General features: G+C 34.0%; 1 protein-coding gene across 2 annotated transcripts; it reads left to right on the top strand.

The window, feature by feature from the left end:
- The first annotated feature begins 3,758 nt into the window (after positions 1 to 3,758).
- On the top strand, positions 3,759 to 6,810 carry LOC133864703 (uncharacterized). 2 transcript variants are annotated; one of them, XM_062301110.1, is made up of 3 exons: positions 3,759 to 4,201; positions 5,268 to 5,466; positions 5,890 to 6,810. In XM_062301110.1, the coding sequence occupies exon 3, from the start codon at positions 5,967 to 5,969 to the stop codon at positions 6,711 to 6,713; it is 747 nt and encodes a 248-aa protein (XP_062157094.1). In that variant the 5' UTR covers positions 3,759 to 4,201; positions 5,268 to 5,466; positions 5,890 to 5,966; the 3' UTR covers positions 6,714 to 6,810. The 2 variants fall into 2 exon arrangements, with proteins under 2 accessions (XP_062157094.1, XP_062157093.1); XM_062301109.1 differs by lacking the exon at positions 5,268 to 5,466 and having other exon boundaries at positions 3,761 to 4,201.
- Positions 6,811 to 15,594: the final 8,784 nt, after the last annotated feature.

Genomic DNA, 15,594 nt, shown 5'->3' with positions numbered 1-15,594 from the left:
GGTCAGACTTAGTATAATAATTAGAACACTAGAATTGTATTTAGTTGGTGGCGAGCGGATGTGTCACTAAGCTCTTCCGAACAAGGCTAGGGTTTCATGCTTTTAACCCTGACGGGTGCGAACATCGGCAAATACCTTTGCCAACGACGGAGCTTTTTGTGACTTTAATTTAAATGTCGCCTGAATATGGCTTTTTGTAACTCCATCTAACATTGCTTGTCTGGGCATGTGCAGACGGATTTGCAAGCATGCATGATCTTGTGTAGTTGACACTTAACGATGAAATTTGACGTACACTTAACGTACCCTAAGTACAAAACTATCCCACTAACTTTTATACTCGATCTACACTTGTTTTGAACATCAAATTGGCCAATAAAAAACTTAACCTATGCAAACACCATTTTAAAGATCTAGCTAGCGGCAGGGATTTTCAATTATTGGTTTTATGATTTGTAAAAAAGCAAAGATAAATAAATAAATAATGTAAAAAACTGTTGTTGAGCAATATTGTAGCCTCGTTTGACAACTCATTCTTCCAATTTGAAGTATTTTTTTTTTAATGGTAGTAAGAAGTGATTGATGTGATATAAAGAAAAAATAATTTGTATGAAAAAGTGAAAAGAAAAAAAATTGTATTGTATTAATTTTTTTTTATTTAAATAGTAATAAAAAAAAATTGTTGACGTAATATAAAAAGTGAAAAAAGTTAGAGTGTTTTGAAATTAATGTTTTTTAGAAGAAGCAAAAATAAGAGAAAGGGGAGGAGATCTAGGGGGTTTAATTTGTCAGATGATATATAATCCATGGAAAATTATGTATGAATATCTGTTATAATTTTTATGTCCAATCTGATCATCTTTTACGTACATACATTTAGAACTTTGTTTTATAATAAAGAAGAAAACCTGCAAATGTAAAAAAAATTATAAATATTTTAACAAAAATATGATAATCGAGTTAATTGACAGAATATATATAAATGATCCGTACTTAAAAAGCTAGAGAATAATTGTTAAAATTAAAAGATATAATACAACAAGAACCATGCAACCTCTTCAAAACATCCATAAATTTGTTCAGAAATAATGAATAGATTTAAACAAGACGAACAATCAACAAACTATACATACACGATCTATAAGACTACAAGCAGAAATAAAATTAATAAAACAAGAAATTAAGGAACTCAAAACATCTAATTTACAATTAGAAGCAAAAATGGTTGATTGGTTGGGGTTAAAGTTCATTTTCTTTAAAAAAATTTACTCTTTTGAAACTCACATTTAAAGAAACAAATTCTTTACTTTTTATTTTAAAACCAAACTTCAACTTTAATCTTAATATGACCTATTGCATATTGTTATATATGCCCCGTATGATACGGTTGTACGATCCTTTGATAATGACATCATCCGTCGCCAAGAGCGTGCTCTCTAGGCCAATAGAAAAAAATACTCAAACAAAGAAGATAATTTTCTATATATTTTAAATTGACTATTGGAGAAACTTGAGGAGGAAGAAGAAGAGTTAGTGGCCACCATTGCTAGATGAATATGGCTTCACAAAAATACAGTAATATATGGAGGTGATCACTTTTATTAAAGTATTGATTAAATGATTAAATTTATCTTTTTTTATTAGTTTAAACTTTTAGGATAAGTGGTGGTTTAACATGGTATCAGAGCCAAAAGTTTTGAGTTCGAAACTTGATTCCATCATTTATCAAATTTCAATTAAATATTTCAAATGTTCGACATCACCTATTAAAAGGTACGTAGTTTGAGTCCACATATGTGTGTTAAAGTATTGATTAAGTGATTAAATTTACCAACCGGAGATTTTCATATATAGAACTGCAGAAAGTAATAATATTGTGAAAAATGAGCCATGCATGTGATGGATTGATTAAGGTAAATTGAGATATTAACGATAGATATTTCAAACAAGAAGATGGGTGTACGTGGGTACAATTGTTAGAGACTAAGGAAAATGTGTTGGCATCTTTGTTCGATCCTCTTTAAACCTTATATATATAATATAACCCCGACCAACAACATATAGAATATGGGAATGTCTACCCTTTTTAATGGGAGGCTCCGTGTGAGTGGTCTCTTGATGTTTGTCGTGTGATAGACTCTAGTAGCCAGTCTGATTAATTTTCACATAATGGACAGCATAAGTGAGCCTCATAGTAATTTATTGTATTACCTAAAGTACTAATCATCAGCAAGTTGAAGTAACATTCATCATTTATCCATGCCAATAGGTTAATTGTAACAGAAGAAAAAGAAAAAAAAGAGTCTTGGCGAATTTATTAATTTATTATAAGAAGCTGATTTTCTCACTCTTCTTGTAAAAATATCATTTCTCATTGAACAAACAACGTGGTACATCATGCACGACAATACACCCACACCTCAACTTGAGGGAAAATGTTAAAGAAACATCATTTCCTTGATTGATTTGTGGTACGTATTGGCATTATTTACAAATTAATAAACACGTAGATATTCTGCTTAAAGTCTTCATTTTGCATTTATATAATATTATTTTCATCTACCATGAAAACTATTGTTAAAATTTAATTATATATACGTTGCTCGCGCGTGTAGAAAAAGTCAAGCACATATAATATGACTAAATATGAACTTCGTTAGCGAGAAAGTGCTTTGAATCTTTCAAGGTTTTTTTTTTTCTGCACATTAATATTTGAGCTTGAGAATCTTTAATTTTATAGGTATTGTTAAAATATTAATTAAATGATTAAATTAATTATTTTTTATCATCTTAAAGTTTTTAGACAAGTGATAATTTTACATGACATCAGAACGTACGATCTCTGAAGACCTAGCCCACTCCTCTATTTCAAGAGTATCGTATTCAACCTCTTACAAACAGACGTTTTCTTTTCTTTAATTGAGACTAATGATGATTTAATCATCATCATATCAAGGTGGAGATACGATTTTTGAAGGGTCACTTCTCTGTTTTAAAAATGAGATGTATTTAGTATTATTCTTACTTTTTACAAATTTACTATTAAATTTGTAAAACTCACATGTGGTCTCAGAGAATTCAATAGTGAATTTGCATATCTTTTATATAAAAAAGACAGATTGAAAAAAAAAATAAAAGAAAAAGAAATGTGAAAAAAATAAAACCAAACATTTTTGTTTAAGAACAAAGATCATGTTCAACCCCTCGCAAACAGAGCTGTCTCCTTAACAGACACGTTACTTGAGGCTATATCCATATAAAAAATATCATTTATTTACAACAATACTCTTTATTTTTCAGCCGCCCGGAGAAAGACCAAAGCCCGTTATTTAAGGACAAACATTTCCATGTCTTTTCTAGCATTAAAAAACAAGGTTGCGTGAGTGGACTGCCGTCGTCTCTTTAAGGGCGGTTATTCTTGCGTGGACTTTGAATATAGGGGTGAAAATATATAGATAATCATTGTGAGCCTTCCTTCCAGATCCGGCCTTCTCTTCTGCCACGTGTTGCTGATCCTTCTCATCTTTATTCACTTCCCACCTCAAACTCAATAACCACCGTTGATCTAGCCTTGTAATAATCGACGTGTTACACATGGATGGTTTGATCCAAGATTGATCGCAACCGTCCAAAGCTTCCCTAAAGATACAACCCCCCTCTCGTTCACCTTTCTTTTCTTCTTCCATCTTGAATCGTTGGATCAAACTCACCCAAAGCAATCCTAGCCATCTAAATTGCTATAAAACGAAGGCCTCCCTCTCGGTTCGTTCGTGCCTCGCATGTAAACTTGTCTTTCTCTTTCTTCCTCTCTCTCTCGCCCTGGCCTGTCCCTCAACTGCAGCAGCAAAGCTGCAGAAGACACATTCTCTTCCTCCTTTTTGCGTCTTAATTTATAGCAGAAAAACCAGGAACTCAGTTCCCCAAAACACAAACACTCCCCTCCTCATTTCTTGGCTTGTAACAGAATCAGCAAAGAAAATTCTGTCACTCTCTTTCTGTCTTTCTCATTCGGCCAGTAGCTTAGAAAGGTAGAAATCTCTCTCTAAACTCTCCTTCTCTCTCTCGGTCTATGAACAAAGAAGCACAAAAATCTTTCCCTCCATCACTCGGTCTAAATCCAGAAACAGAACAAAACTTCCATGTCCTTGCACTTCCTGGCCAAGCAATAGAAAAAGAAAAGAACACTCTGTGTTCACAATCGGTAAGCATCTCTTCTTCAAGGTTTCGTTTCTTTTAGTAAGCTTCATCTTCTCTTTTTTAGTTTATATCTAGAAGGATCGGGAATCTCCTTAAGAGAAAAGACAAGCTTTATCTCTTTTTGTTTCTTTTGTTTTCTTTTGGACAGCAGGTCCCTTTTTGTCTCCTTGAATCGGTGGTGGAAAGCTAGAATCTAGAATTTTCCGTAATCATTGTTTTATGTTTTTATATTTTTAAGACATTTAAGTTTATAATATATATATATATATTTATACATCCGGCCGTTCTGGCCAGGTCGGCCGGGATCTAGCCGTTTTGACCAAGGCAAGGATGGTCAGCTTTTCAAATCTTGAGATGCAGTTGCCGACTATCCAAATCCCGTCGTTCCGAGAGAAGAAGAAGAAGAAGAGAGAGAGAGAGAGTTGGTTGAAAACAAAAAAAAAAAAAAAAAAAGAACAAAGAAAAATCTGAGGTAGAAATGCTAGGTTAGGGTGTAAAAAATAAGTGTGAGACTTTGGGTATAGGTATCGAATTTTCCTCTATATATATATTTGTTTGACAACTATAAAATTTTCGAATCGCTGTTATGTTGTTCAAATATTTGTGTTATTAATATTAATGTCATTATTTTACTTGAATTTTATAAAAATAAAGTATGGTTATTATTATATTTATTTATTTTGAAATATAAAGTCCATTATTTATATTTGTTAAGTTATTATGTTTATTTGATATATATATATATATATATTAAAGCTTTTATAATGCTCTTTTAATTAAAATGAATATTTTAATATATAAATGTTGTTATAATTAATACCCACGTAAAATTTTTATGTAGGATTGCAATTAAATCTATTTAGTTAATACTGACATTAAGTACTCACTCCATCCACAAGACATTACCCCCAAAATGGGCTCCCGATCCGGGTTAGGTGCCATAAAAAAATATATAATAGCATATTTCTTGTAAAAACAACTAATGTAACAAAGAGTTACTCGGTCAGTTGAATTCAGCCGCTGATTTACATTATCAAATTTGAAATTTTACTCACTCTCCCTCTGAATAGGATAGCAGTCAGCAAACCAGAAGCCAGCATGGTTGATTGACTTGATTCGAGTTCCCGGCCCTTTCCACGAACGTACAATATAAAACAAGCAAAAATCGATTATCGGTTAATTAATTCGTGAGAAACATCAACATGCATGACAACGACGTACGTGTGGAATTTTCAAACACGCGTCTATAAGTCAATATTCAATAGTACTGTAAGTGCCATGAAAGTACACTCCAACTTGGAGGATTTTTTTTTTTTTTTGGTACAAATTGTGAAGCTTTTTACCGATTCCTATTGTCTAAGAATCTCACGTGGCTTTGGAATCAGCTTAAATATTGGCGATTTAATCTCTGCTTATACATGTCTAATAATTTTACATACTTTTCTTTTTCTTTTTCTTGGATGTATATAGAAATTTTAATTTATTAATTTATACACTCATTTCGCGTTGTTCTAATTAATTCTTATCTTCGATCTTATGCTGAATCCTTTTCTTCTTTCTTTCTTTCTTTCTTTTTTTTTTTTTTTTTTTTTTTAGAATCAAATATTTCCAAAAAGATCATTAACAATTATTCTCATTTATTAGAACAAACTTCAAATTTTATGTATATTTTCGGTTTAATTGTTCGATCAGGAATTCTGAGATTGATCGGCAAACAGTGCGACAAGGAGAGTGATAATTAAGTGAGTCAAGCTTCTCGATAGTAAGATATGTCGACAATTGCTGAGAAACAGCATCCTAGCCACCCACACCAGCTTACATTAATGAGTGTCCAGACACCTTATCGTTGTCATGGCTGTAAAAATGAAGGTTGTGAGCCATGTTACCAGTGTTGGGACTGTGGCTTTTATCTTCATGAGCAATGCGCTTTAGGCTCCCGAACCCACCACCCGTTCTTTAAGGAACGCTTCTTATTTTCTGATAAGCCGTCCATAGATCCGAGGCACGTAGGATTTTGTAATGCATGTGGGGAGAGTGTCCAAGGGTTCAGGTATACGGCTGACTGTAAAAATGAACCAGCTGTCTTCTTACATCCTTGTTGTTTGAAGCTCCCACTTGTGAGGACAGACGTAGACCTCGAAGGGGTGACTGTAAAGCTCAGTAAAAAGATCTCGTGGCCATCAAAGTGCCTAAAATGCCAGAGTAGGAAATTATCGCCAGAGGTTCGGGGCTGGGCTTATGTCTCCACTTGTGGCAATTATCATTACCATGTGGCATGTGTGAAGGGCTTGATTCTGGAGAAATGGAGAAAGGATTATTTCGACAGACAAAGTGACGGCGGAGAAACGACAAGTACTATGAGCTTGGTAGTAGAGCATGGGAACTTGACTGGAAGGAAAGCTAGAAGGCTAAGCTCGCGGAAGATACAAAGGGTTCTTCAGCTCGTTGTTGCTGCAATTTTTGGAGACGGAATTTCGACTTTTATTCAGCTTATTGTATCTGGCATATCCGCATAGAAAAATTTGGTAGAGTGACTCTTGGAAGTGTAAAAGTTCTTCCTTAAAATTAATTATTCTCTTTTCTAAATGTAGAAATAAAAATATAGATTCTTTTGATGTTTCTTAAATTAAAAAAACATGCACAAAGTGAACTAAAAGTTTTATCTTAAATATAGAGAAACAAGAGTAGTTTATTTTTTTTTTAACATTATTTTAATATAAAAAAATTGTGAACTTGTTTGGTAAATAATTGTGTTGTGGAATATTTGTTTGAATAGTAATTAGAAGTGATTGATGTGATATAAAATTTGAAAATGTTTTATAGAAAAGTAAAAAAGTTTTATTTTGTAGTGAGGTTTTTTTATTTGAATAGTAATAAAAAATTATTGATGTGATATAAAAAGTATAAAAAAGTTAAAATGTTTTTTATTTGATATTTTTAGAAGAAGTGAAAAGAAATAGAGGGAGAGGGAAAACGGTTTGCCAAACAACAACTTCGTATCTTTCCTCTATAACTTATTTGAAACAATTAATATTTAAATGATTTATTTTTCCTATTTTTTTGTCATACCATATAAGAAAATGATAAGAAAAGTTATTGTGGAGTTTATTTAAAGAGTAATGCTATTTGTATATCAACTAGCTGGCTGCACACCAAGTGTATGCCCAATGCATTTTTATGTGGGTTCCATGCATGTGATGTGGGACCTATACATGTACACACATACTTTGTGCACACTCACAACAATGGGTTTGAGACTTAACATAACTCTTTTTCAATAACTTACTATTCAAGTTCTTAAAATCATTTTATATTTTATCAGTGATAAAAAAAAAATGGTTAATTACCAAAAACTCAATCAATCAATTACATTAATTTTTTATTCAATTTTACGAAATATTTTTACACTAATTTGCCTTTCTTTGTGAAGGTTAAAAGTGTTGAATAATCCTATCATAAAAACCCGTGGGTGGCCGCACCTCATTTTATCTTCTTATATTGATTTTGTATAATGTTAAAAATTAATTTTGAAATGATAGGCTATTTACCTAATAGTTAATAAGATCGTTTTTTTATGACCTAATCCAACTAATTAAGCTTTACGCATAGATCAGGTGGCCGGAACTCCTTCTCAAAGAGCTAGGTGGTCTCGTCAAAGCTTAGTGCCTAAATTGCCATGGCAAAGAAATTAATTACTCAAGGAGTGATCAGAGGCTGAGGCAAGTTGCCATTACTTCATTAACACGTTTTTCTGGGTTCAAATTATTAGTATCAAGTTGATCGCGAGAGTATAAAACTATAGCTAGTTACGTCGCACATCAGATATCGCGATGTCATATCATAAATGAATTTTAATTTGAACAATCAAATCTTAATTTGTCTTTGTCATTATATTGCCTCACAAGGAATGCTAGGGTTAAAAAATATTTTACAAAAATAATAATAATAATAATAATAATCTTACAAAATGATGTGGCACATCATTTGTACAGTGCCACATCATTTTGTAAGAGTTATTATTTTTTTTTTTTTGTAAAATATTTTGTAAACCTAGCATTTCTCAATTTGAAATTCACCACGACCGAGTCTTTTCTTTTTAGCAAATATATTGGCATGGATGAACGATTGGATGTAAGTGGGTTAACTCCCAATTAAGCCTCTTGTTTAAGAGAAATGCTATTTGACTCACTCTGATCATTAAGAACAGAACAACACACGGTCAGACTGTTTTGTAACTTTTGTAAAAATAAGTAGTTTACAAGCTAGTAAAAAAAACGCCGGCCCGAAAATCTCAAAGAAACTTCCATGATTGACTTGTACTTAAGTAAACACGCAGTCATATGTTGGACTATGTTTTCATTTTGTATGTATATAATTAAAGATATGATTTGTGTAACGAAAAATTACGTTTAAGTTCCTTAAACTACCAGCCGTTTTGAAAGTAATCTTTCAAACTATCAACTTTTGGACTCTGACCCTCTAAATTACAAAAAAGTGTCAAAAAGATCCCATTTGTCGAAATATTCTCATACTCTCCTTGTCATGTGTCATTTTTTCAATTAAAATATAATAAAATTTAAAACAATTTATCCATCACATCACATCACATCATTTATCCACGCCAAATAGGTTAATAACTTAATTGTAACAAAATAATTTTTTTAATAAAAAAAAAAACTCGGTCTTCTGTGAAAGGAGTTTACAAGTAAACAACGCGCGCGGTGCATGAGCTAGTATACACCATTAATTACACCCCAATTTACAAGTAAACACGTACGCAGTCATATGTTGGACTATGTCTTCTTTTTGTATGTATATAACTAAAGACATGAATGATTTGTGTAATAGAATATTGAACTGTGAATTCAACTTTTAATCAATTCTTATTGCCTTCTTCATCGTGCTCGATCTTCACACAAGGGAAGAATCTCGAGTGGCTTAATTTGGAATCACCCTGGTGAGTTAATAAGCTTATATTTCTCGAATAGTTTGTATATACTTCAGTTTTTTTCTTTAAGATTAATAAAGATCATGTTCAACCCCTTGCAAACAGAGCTGTCTCTTTGTAGTACTGATTGCCTTCCTTAACAGAGACGTTACTTCAGGCTATATCCATATAAAAAAAATATCATTATTTACAACACTCTTCTTTATTTTTCGGCCGCCCGGAGAAAGACCAAAGCCCGTTATTTTTAGGACAAACAGTTCGCATGTCTTTGCAAGCATAATAAGATCAAGGAAGAAGAGGAAGAACCTCGTATGGCTTCGGAACCATCCTGGCGATTTTTTTTTTTTGTTTGAGGCAAACCATCCTGGTGAATTAATCTGCTTATATTTGTCCAATATTTTTTACTGATCTTTTCCTTTTTTGTGTGCAGAAATTTTGTTGCTGTAATTACAACCGCTGCATCACCATTTTGCTCTTCACATGGCGATTTCCTGTTTTGGGTATCAAATATTTTCAAGGACTTATTGATCAACTATCATAAGTATGATCAATAAGTCCAAATCTTTTGGATTAAATGGAATACCAACATATTATAGAATGATCAAAGTCTAAAGTGTTAATCTCCTTAAAGAGTTCTTATTCATTAGATCAAACTCCGAATTTATCTTTCTTTTTGCTTACTGTCCAGGATCTGTTGCAAGTCAACCGTCTCAGAAGATACCCACGAACACCCGCTTCAATTGATAAGGAATAGCAAAGCACCTTATAAGTGGGATGGGTGTAAAGAATTAGGGTTTGGGTCATCTTACCGGTGTGTTGAATTTGAAAGGAACTGTCATCCCGGCTATCAACTTCACGAGGAATGCACTTCAGCTTCGGCCAACAGCGCTACCACGCACTCTAGGGCTGGCAAAACGGGTACTCGACACGACCCGTTAAGACCCGCGACCCGTTTAAGCTAGACCCAAACACGACCCGTTTATGTTAACGGGTCGGAGCTCCAGACACGACACGACACGACCCGCAAAACCCGTTTAACATAATGGGTTGTATCGGGTCGGCACGACCCGTTTGAACATTCAAAGCTAAGGCAAGCAATTATCTCAAAACCAAATCAAAAAATCCACAATCAGAACCTCAAATTTCAATTAAATGTTTCACTTTCAGCAACCAAAACAAAATCAAATGATTCAAATCAACAATCAAATATTCAGATCGCAAAATCCATCAAAAATTACAACTTTGCCTACTTGTAAATATTGAAGTAGATATTAGAATCAGTAGATATTGAAGAGGACCTAAAGGTACCCGTACTAGAGCCCAAACAGTGCCCTGAGTTCCAGCCTCCAAGCTCTTCAATTTCATGGCGCAATCGGACTTAGGCGTGGGGAGTCAGGGACTGTAGACCAAGGCCCGAGCTTGAACGAGACCACGAGTCCACGACCGGCGACTCGGCGAAGGGAGTTAGCAAAGGGCACTGGGGCTTCGAGGACGGACACACTGGAGAGACCGTAGGGCACTGGGGCTTCGAGGACGAAGAACCAGACAAGGACGACGGCGCAGCAGAGAGACTGGGAGAAGAAGAAGAAAATGGAAGAAGAAGAAGAAGAAGAAGAAGAAGAAGGGGGGGGGGGGGGGGACGGCGTGAATGAAAAAGAAAAGAAGAAGTTAGGGTTTTTTTTGTTTTTGTTTTCTTATTTTAGCTAATAATAATAAATTAATAAATAATAAAATAATAATTTAAATATATATTAAAAAAAAAAAAAAAAAAAAAACATAATCGTGTCTGGCGGGTCACCCGCGGGTGACCAGCGACACGACCCGTCAAGCCAAGATAAACGGGTCGACCCGTTTAAGGTAAACCCAAACCCACTAATTTCGTGTCGTGTTCGTGTCGGATTATCGGGTCGTGTCAAAATTGCTAGCCCTAACGCACTCATTATTCTTCAAGAATGTCCACTTCAAATTTCATAAGCAACCTCCAGAACACGTTGGATCTTGTGTTGCATGTGGGAAGGATGTACAAGCTAGGGTTCAAGTACCACTATTTTCCGCCTAAGAAGAATGCATTCCTAGGGCTTTTTCTTCCGAGCAAACAACTTGTCCTGCATCCTTGTTGTTTCAGGCTCCCAAGTAACAGAACTAGTCAGGGGTTGAATGCAAGTAATGAAGGGGTGGTAAATCTAGAGCTAAAGGAAAAGGCCGCATCGAAGTGCCTAATTTGCCATAGAAAGAAAATCTCAAAAAAGATTGAGGGCTGGGCCTATGTCTCCACTTGTGGCAAACACTGTTACCATGTGAGATGTGTGAAAGACTTGGCAGACAAGAAGTTGGAGCAACAAAGTGATGGAACAAATACAATTAGTACCTTACGATTGGAAGTAAGGCAAAAGGCCTTACAGGTTGGTACGGAAGTCATAGAAGTGGTTCTAAAGCTCATTATTGAAGCAATTTTCGGGTATCCACTATCTGCGTTTGTTACTTTTGTTCTGAATTTTTTTACAGACGGAATATGCCAGGTTAATTAGGAGAAGAAAAAAATGTGCTAGCTGGAAACCTCAATCTGGCTCTTTTGATCAGACCATCATTATGTTCTCTTATGTAAGAGGATATATTATAATCCATGGAGAATTAAGTATGAATATCTGTTATAATTTGTATGCACCAATCTGATCATCATTGCATAGACAAACTCGATTAAGTACTTTGGCAATATATTGGGTACTCTTCGGTTGTTGACCTTTGTCTTGTCCCCTAGAAGTTGCTGTCAATCTTAACGCGCGTACAAAACCCGCATGTCGAGGATTATACCAATACCTGATGGCATCAAAGACGAAGTTCATGCCGATGACATATATATATATATACTTTTTCCAGTCCATAGCTTAACTACATTAGACAAAAACAAGCATATTAATTGCTCAGTTTGAAAAATGTACACTAATCTTTTTCACTAGATATACTAAGACGACATTACTTTTATAACTAAAGTCAATATGCAACATATTAAAATGTTCTAATTATCAAACAATACTACAATTATGTAAAGAAATCATGCTATGGAAACAATATGCATAGCAGCATATGCCAAAATACATAATGCTATTATGTTAAAATTAAATCATATGATTTTTAACGTGTCTATGAAATGATATAGAATTAGCACAATGGTAAAAGACATAAACAAGTATTGTTTATGAAGTCAAATACAATTAATTAGAGTTATATCTGTAACATTTTCGCAAGCTCTCCCAGGCCTGCTTAATGGAGAAAGCACAATTATGAACCCACAGCCAAGACACATTATCCCGAATAACGCCTTTAAGGAATAAGGTCTAAAATCTTTCTCCAAAACCAAGAGCAATCCACATGAATCTTCACATCTTGTAAACACCTGTTCTTTAGAATGTTATAGTTAACCAACTTAACCGGATGGAGTTGTCATTATTGAAACATAGCCATGCATGTTTCGACATATGCTACATATATAGCCGCTTTATTTTACGTCTCAAAGTTTTTAAGACCTAGCCCACCTTCTTACTTGGGAAGACGAATAGAATTTTAAGCCACTTTAACCCCTGGACTGTTAAGGTTACCACCCTTCCATAAGAAATGCTTGAGAATTTGTTCCAATTGGATGATGACACTTTTAGGAGAAATAAAAAGAGAAGACCATTACATGACTTTGCACGGCAAAAATAATTGCATTAACTATAGCAACTACCATAATTCTCACAACAATGGGGGGAAAATATTTGCCTCTAAATTGTGAGGCCATCTATTGAATAAACTTCTCCTAATTCTCAAGTGGCCGGGACTCAAGTCTCCTCCCACAGGAGTTGCCCATATTACATCTATACCAAAGATTAAACAAAATACTTTATGGGAAATTGCAGCAAACAAAGAGATGGTCGATATTCTCCTCATCCAACCCACAGAAAATGCATTTCATTTCCTGAAGTAAGCCAATTAATTACAACCAATCTGTCTTGGGTATATAATCGATCTCCTAATTAATTGCAAGTAAAATAAAGAAAAAAGAAAAAAGAGTGGTGATATATAATCTTACCATGCCATACTATCTTACGCTTTAACATATTAATTAAGGAAGCAGCTTCGCAAGCTCTCCAAGAACCGCTTAATGGAAAAAGCACATTTAGGAACTATGCCATGCCATTGGCCTTGTTTCACAAGCTTGCCATGCCGGCCTTGTTTGGCAGCCCCTTCCCCTCATATTTGAGGGGATTTTTTTTTTTTTTTTTTGAGTGGCAGTAAGAAATGATTGATATGATATAAAGTGGGAAAAAATTTATATAAAAAAATGAAGAAAAAAAATTGTATTGTAGTGGGTTTTTTTTATTTATTTAAATAGTAATAAAAAACTGTTGATGTGATATAAAAAGTTAACAAAGTTATAATGTTTTGAAGTTAATGGTTTTTTGGGAGAATTGAAAAAAAAAAAAGAAAAAAAAAAAAAAGAAAAGGGAAGGGGAGGGGAATGGAATTCCAAGCCACTTTAACCCTGGACTATTAAGCTTACCACCCTTCCATGAGAAAGACTTGAGAATTTGTTCCACTTGAATGATGACACTTTTAGGAAGAATAAAAAGAGAAGACCATTACATGACTTGCACAGCAAAAATAATTGAGGGTCCGTATGGGTTTGCGATTTTAAAAAGTGCGATTTAAAATCACGATTTTAAAATGTGCGATTTGAAAAAAATGATTTTTAAAAACATAGTTAAGCGTTTGGCAAAATCGCAGTTCAGCATTTAAAATCGTAAATTAGTCTTTAAATTCTGCGTTTTCAAAAAAAGCACCATCTTACCTGCGATTTGAAAAAACAGATTTTCTGCATTTTCAAATCGCAATTTTTAAAAACGCAGTTCTCAAACGATTTATGTTCTGCGATTTGGTTTAAAATCGCATTTATTGTCTATGAAATCGCAATCCTAAACGCACCCTGAATTAATCTATTGAAGCCTCCCTGTATAAGAGAGGGTTCTGCCTGCCCACCTCTTAGCCTTAGAAGCAGACCTCTTAGCTAACACCACACAGTCAACCTTCTTTAATCTAGAAGAAATTAAGGGAAACTCCCAAATACCTTATAAGGAGCTTACCTTCTTGAAACCACAAATTAAAATACCCAACAACTGATTCTTAACAGCCTTTGCAATTGTAACTCCACAAGTAAATAAACAGATCTTATCATGGTTAGCAGAAAATGCTCACATACCCCTACTGATTCAAACACTCCTTGACCACAGAAACAGAGTATAACTCATGACCCTTGTATAAGATAAGAACATCATCATGATATAATATTTTCACCTTATGGCATGCATCTCCAATGGAAACAAAACTGGGTCCTCTTCGTCATACTCTCCATAAGCCCTGAAAAAGCCTCCATCACTAAAACAAACGATAAGGCAACAAAGGCTCACCTTGCCGAAGACCTCTATTCCTATATTAAAAGTCCTTGAGCTCACCATTAATGTGAGAATGTAAGAGTGATGATGCATATCACTATCAGAGAAGTTATGGAATCAGAATCTTGAAGCAAGATGATTGTTGAGTTGCAAAATGACCCAGATATTCAAAGCAACATGATTTGATGATTCAAGATTACTATTGTAAAACTCTTGGCAATTTGGAGGTTTCCCTAATTATTTTTAAACTAATTAGTGATTGGGAATTTGATAACTTCGAAAAATGGGAGAAGCACCATGATTTAATTATACTACACAGGTGACCGAGTCATAAGTCAAAGTCTCGTTTTTTTTCTTTTTTTAAAAAAAGTCTTCTTCCTTTACCTTATAATATGGTTAAGACTCGATCAGTCCTGAAATTAATGGTTAAAAGACATCATAACTAGTTTTTTTTTGGGATAATTGCACCGTTGGTCCCATCCCATGAAATAGTAAATTCATTTATAATTGACATATCATTTAAAAATCTAACTTAAAAAAAATTAATTAATTAATTGATAAGCGTAATACTTCTCATTTACATGTAGTCCACAATATTGTCATTATCGGACACTCACATTACAATGTACAACGGTTCCCCACAGTAACCCATGGCTCAATATTTAATACTAGCTAGTATAAGTTGTATAACTTACATCACATCATTTATCCATGCCAAATAGGTTAATAACTTAATTGTAACAAAATAAAAATAAAATAACTCAAGTCTTAATTGGCGAATTTATAAGAACCTGATTTAGTCTTTCTCCTTCATAAAAGGATTATATATAACACGCGGTCAGACTATTTCAGTATTTTGTGAAAGGAGTTTACAAGTAAACAACGCGGTGCATGAGTATACACCATTAATTACACCCCAGTTTACAAGTAAACACGTACGCGCGCAGTCATATGTTGGACTATGTCTTCATTTTGTATGTATATAAATAAAGATATGCATGATTTGTGTAATAGAATATT

Source organism: Alnus glutinosa, chromosome 3 (genome assembly GCF_958979055.1).
Source record: "Alnus glutinosa chromosome 3, dhAlnGlut1.1, whole genome shotgun sequence".
In the NCBI taxonomy this organism is placed as follows: domain Eukaryota; kingdom Viridiplantae; phylum Streptophyta; class Magnoliopsida; order Fagales; family Betulaceae; genus Alnus; species Alnus glutinosa.
The sequence above is the reverse complement of the archived record's forward strand: the minus strand, read 5'-3'. Positions and strand labels throughout refer to the sequence as shown.

Coding starts and splice junctions, on each gene's coding strand:
- LOC133864703 (XM_062301110.1), top strand. CDS start 5,967: ATGTCGACAATTGCTGAGAAACAGCATCCTAGCCACCCACACCAGCTT.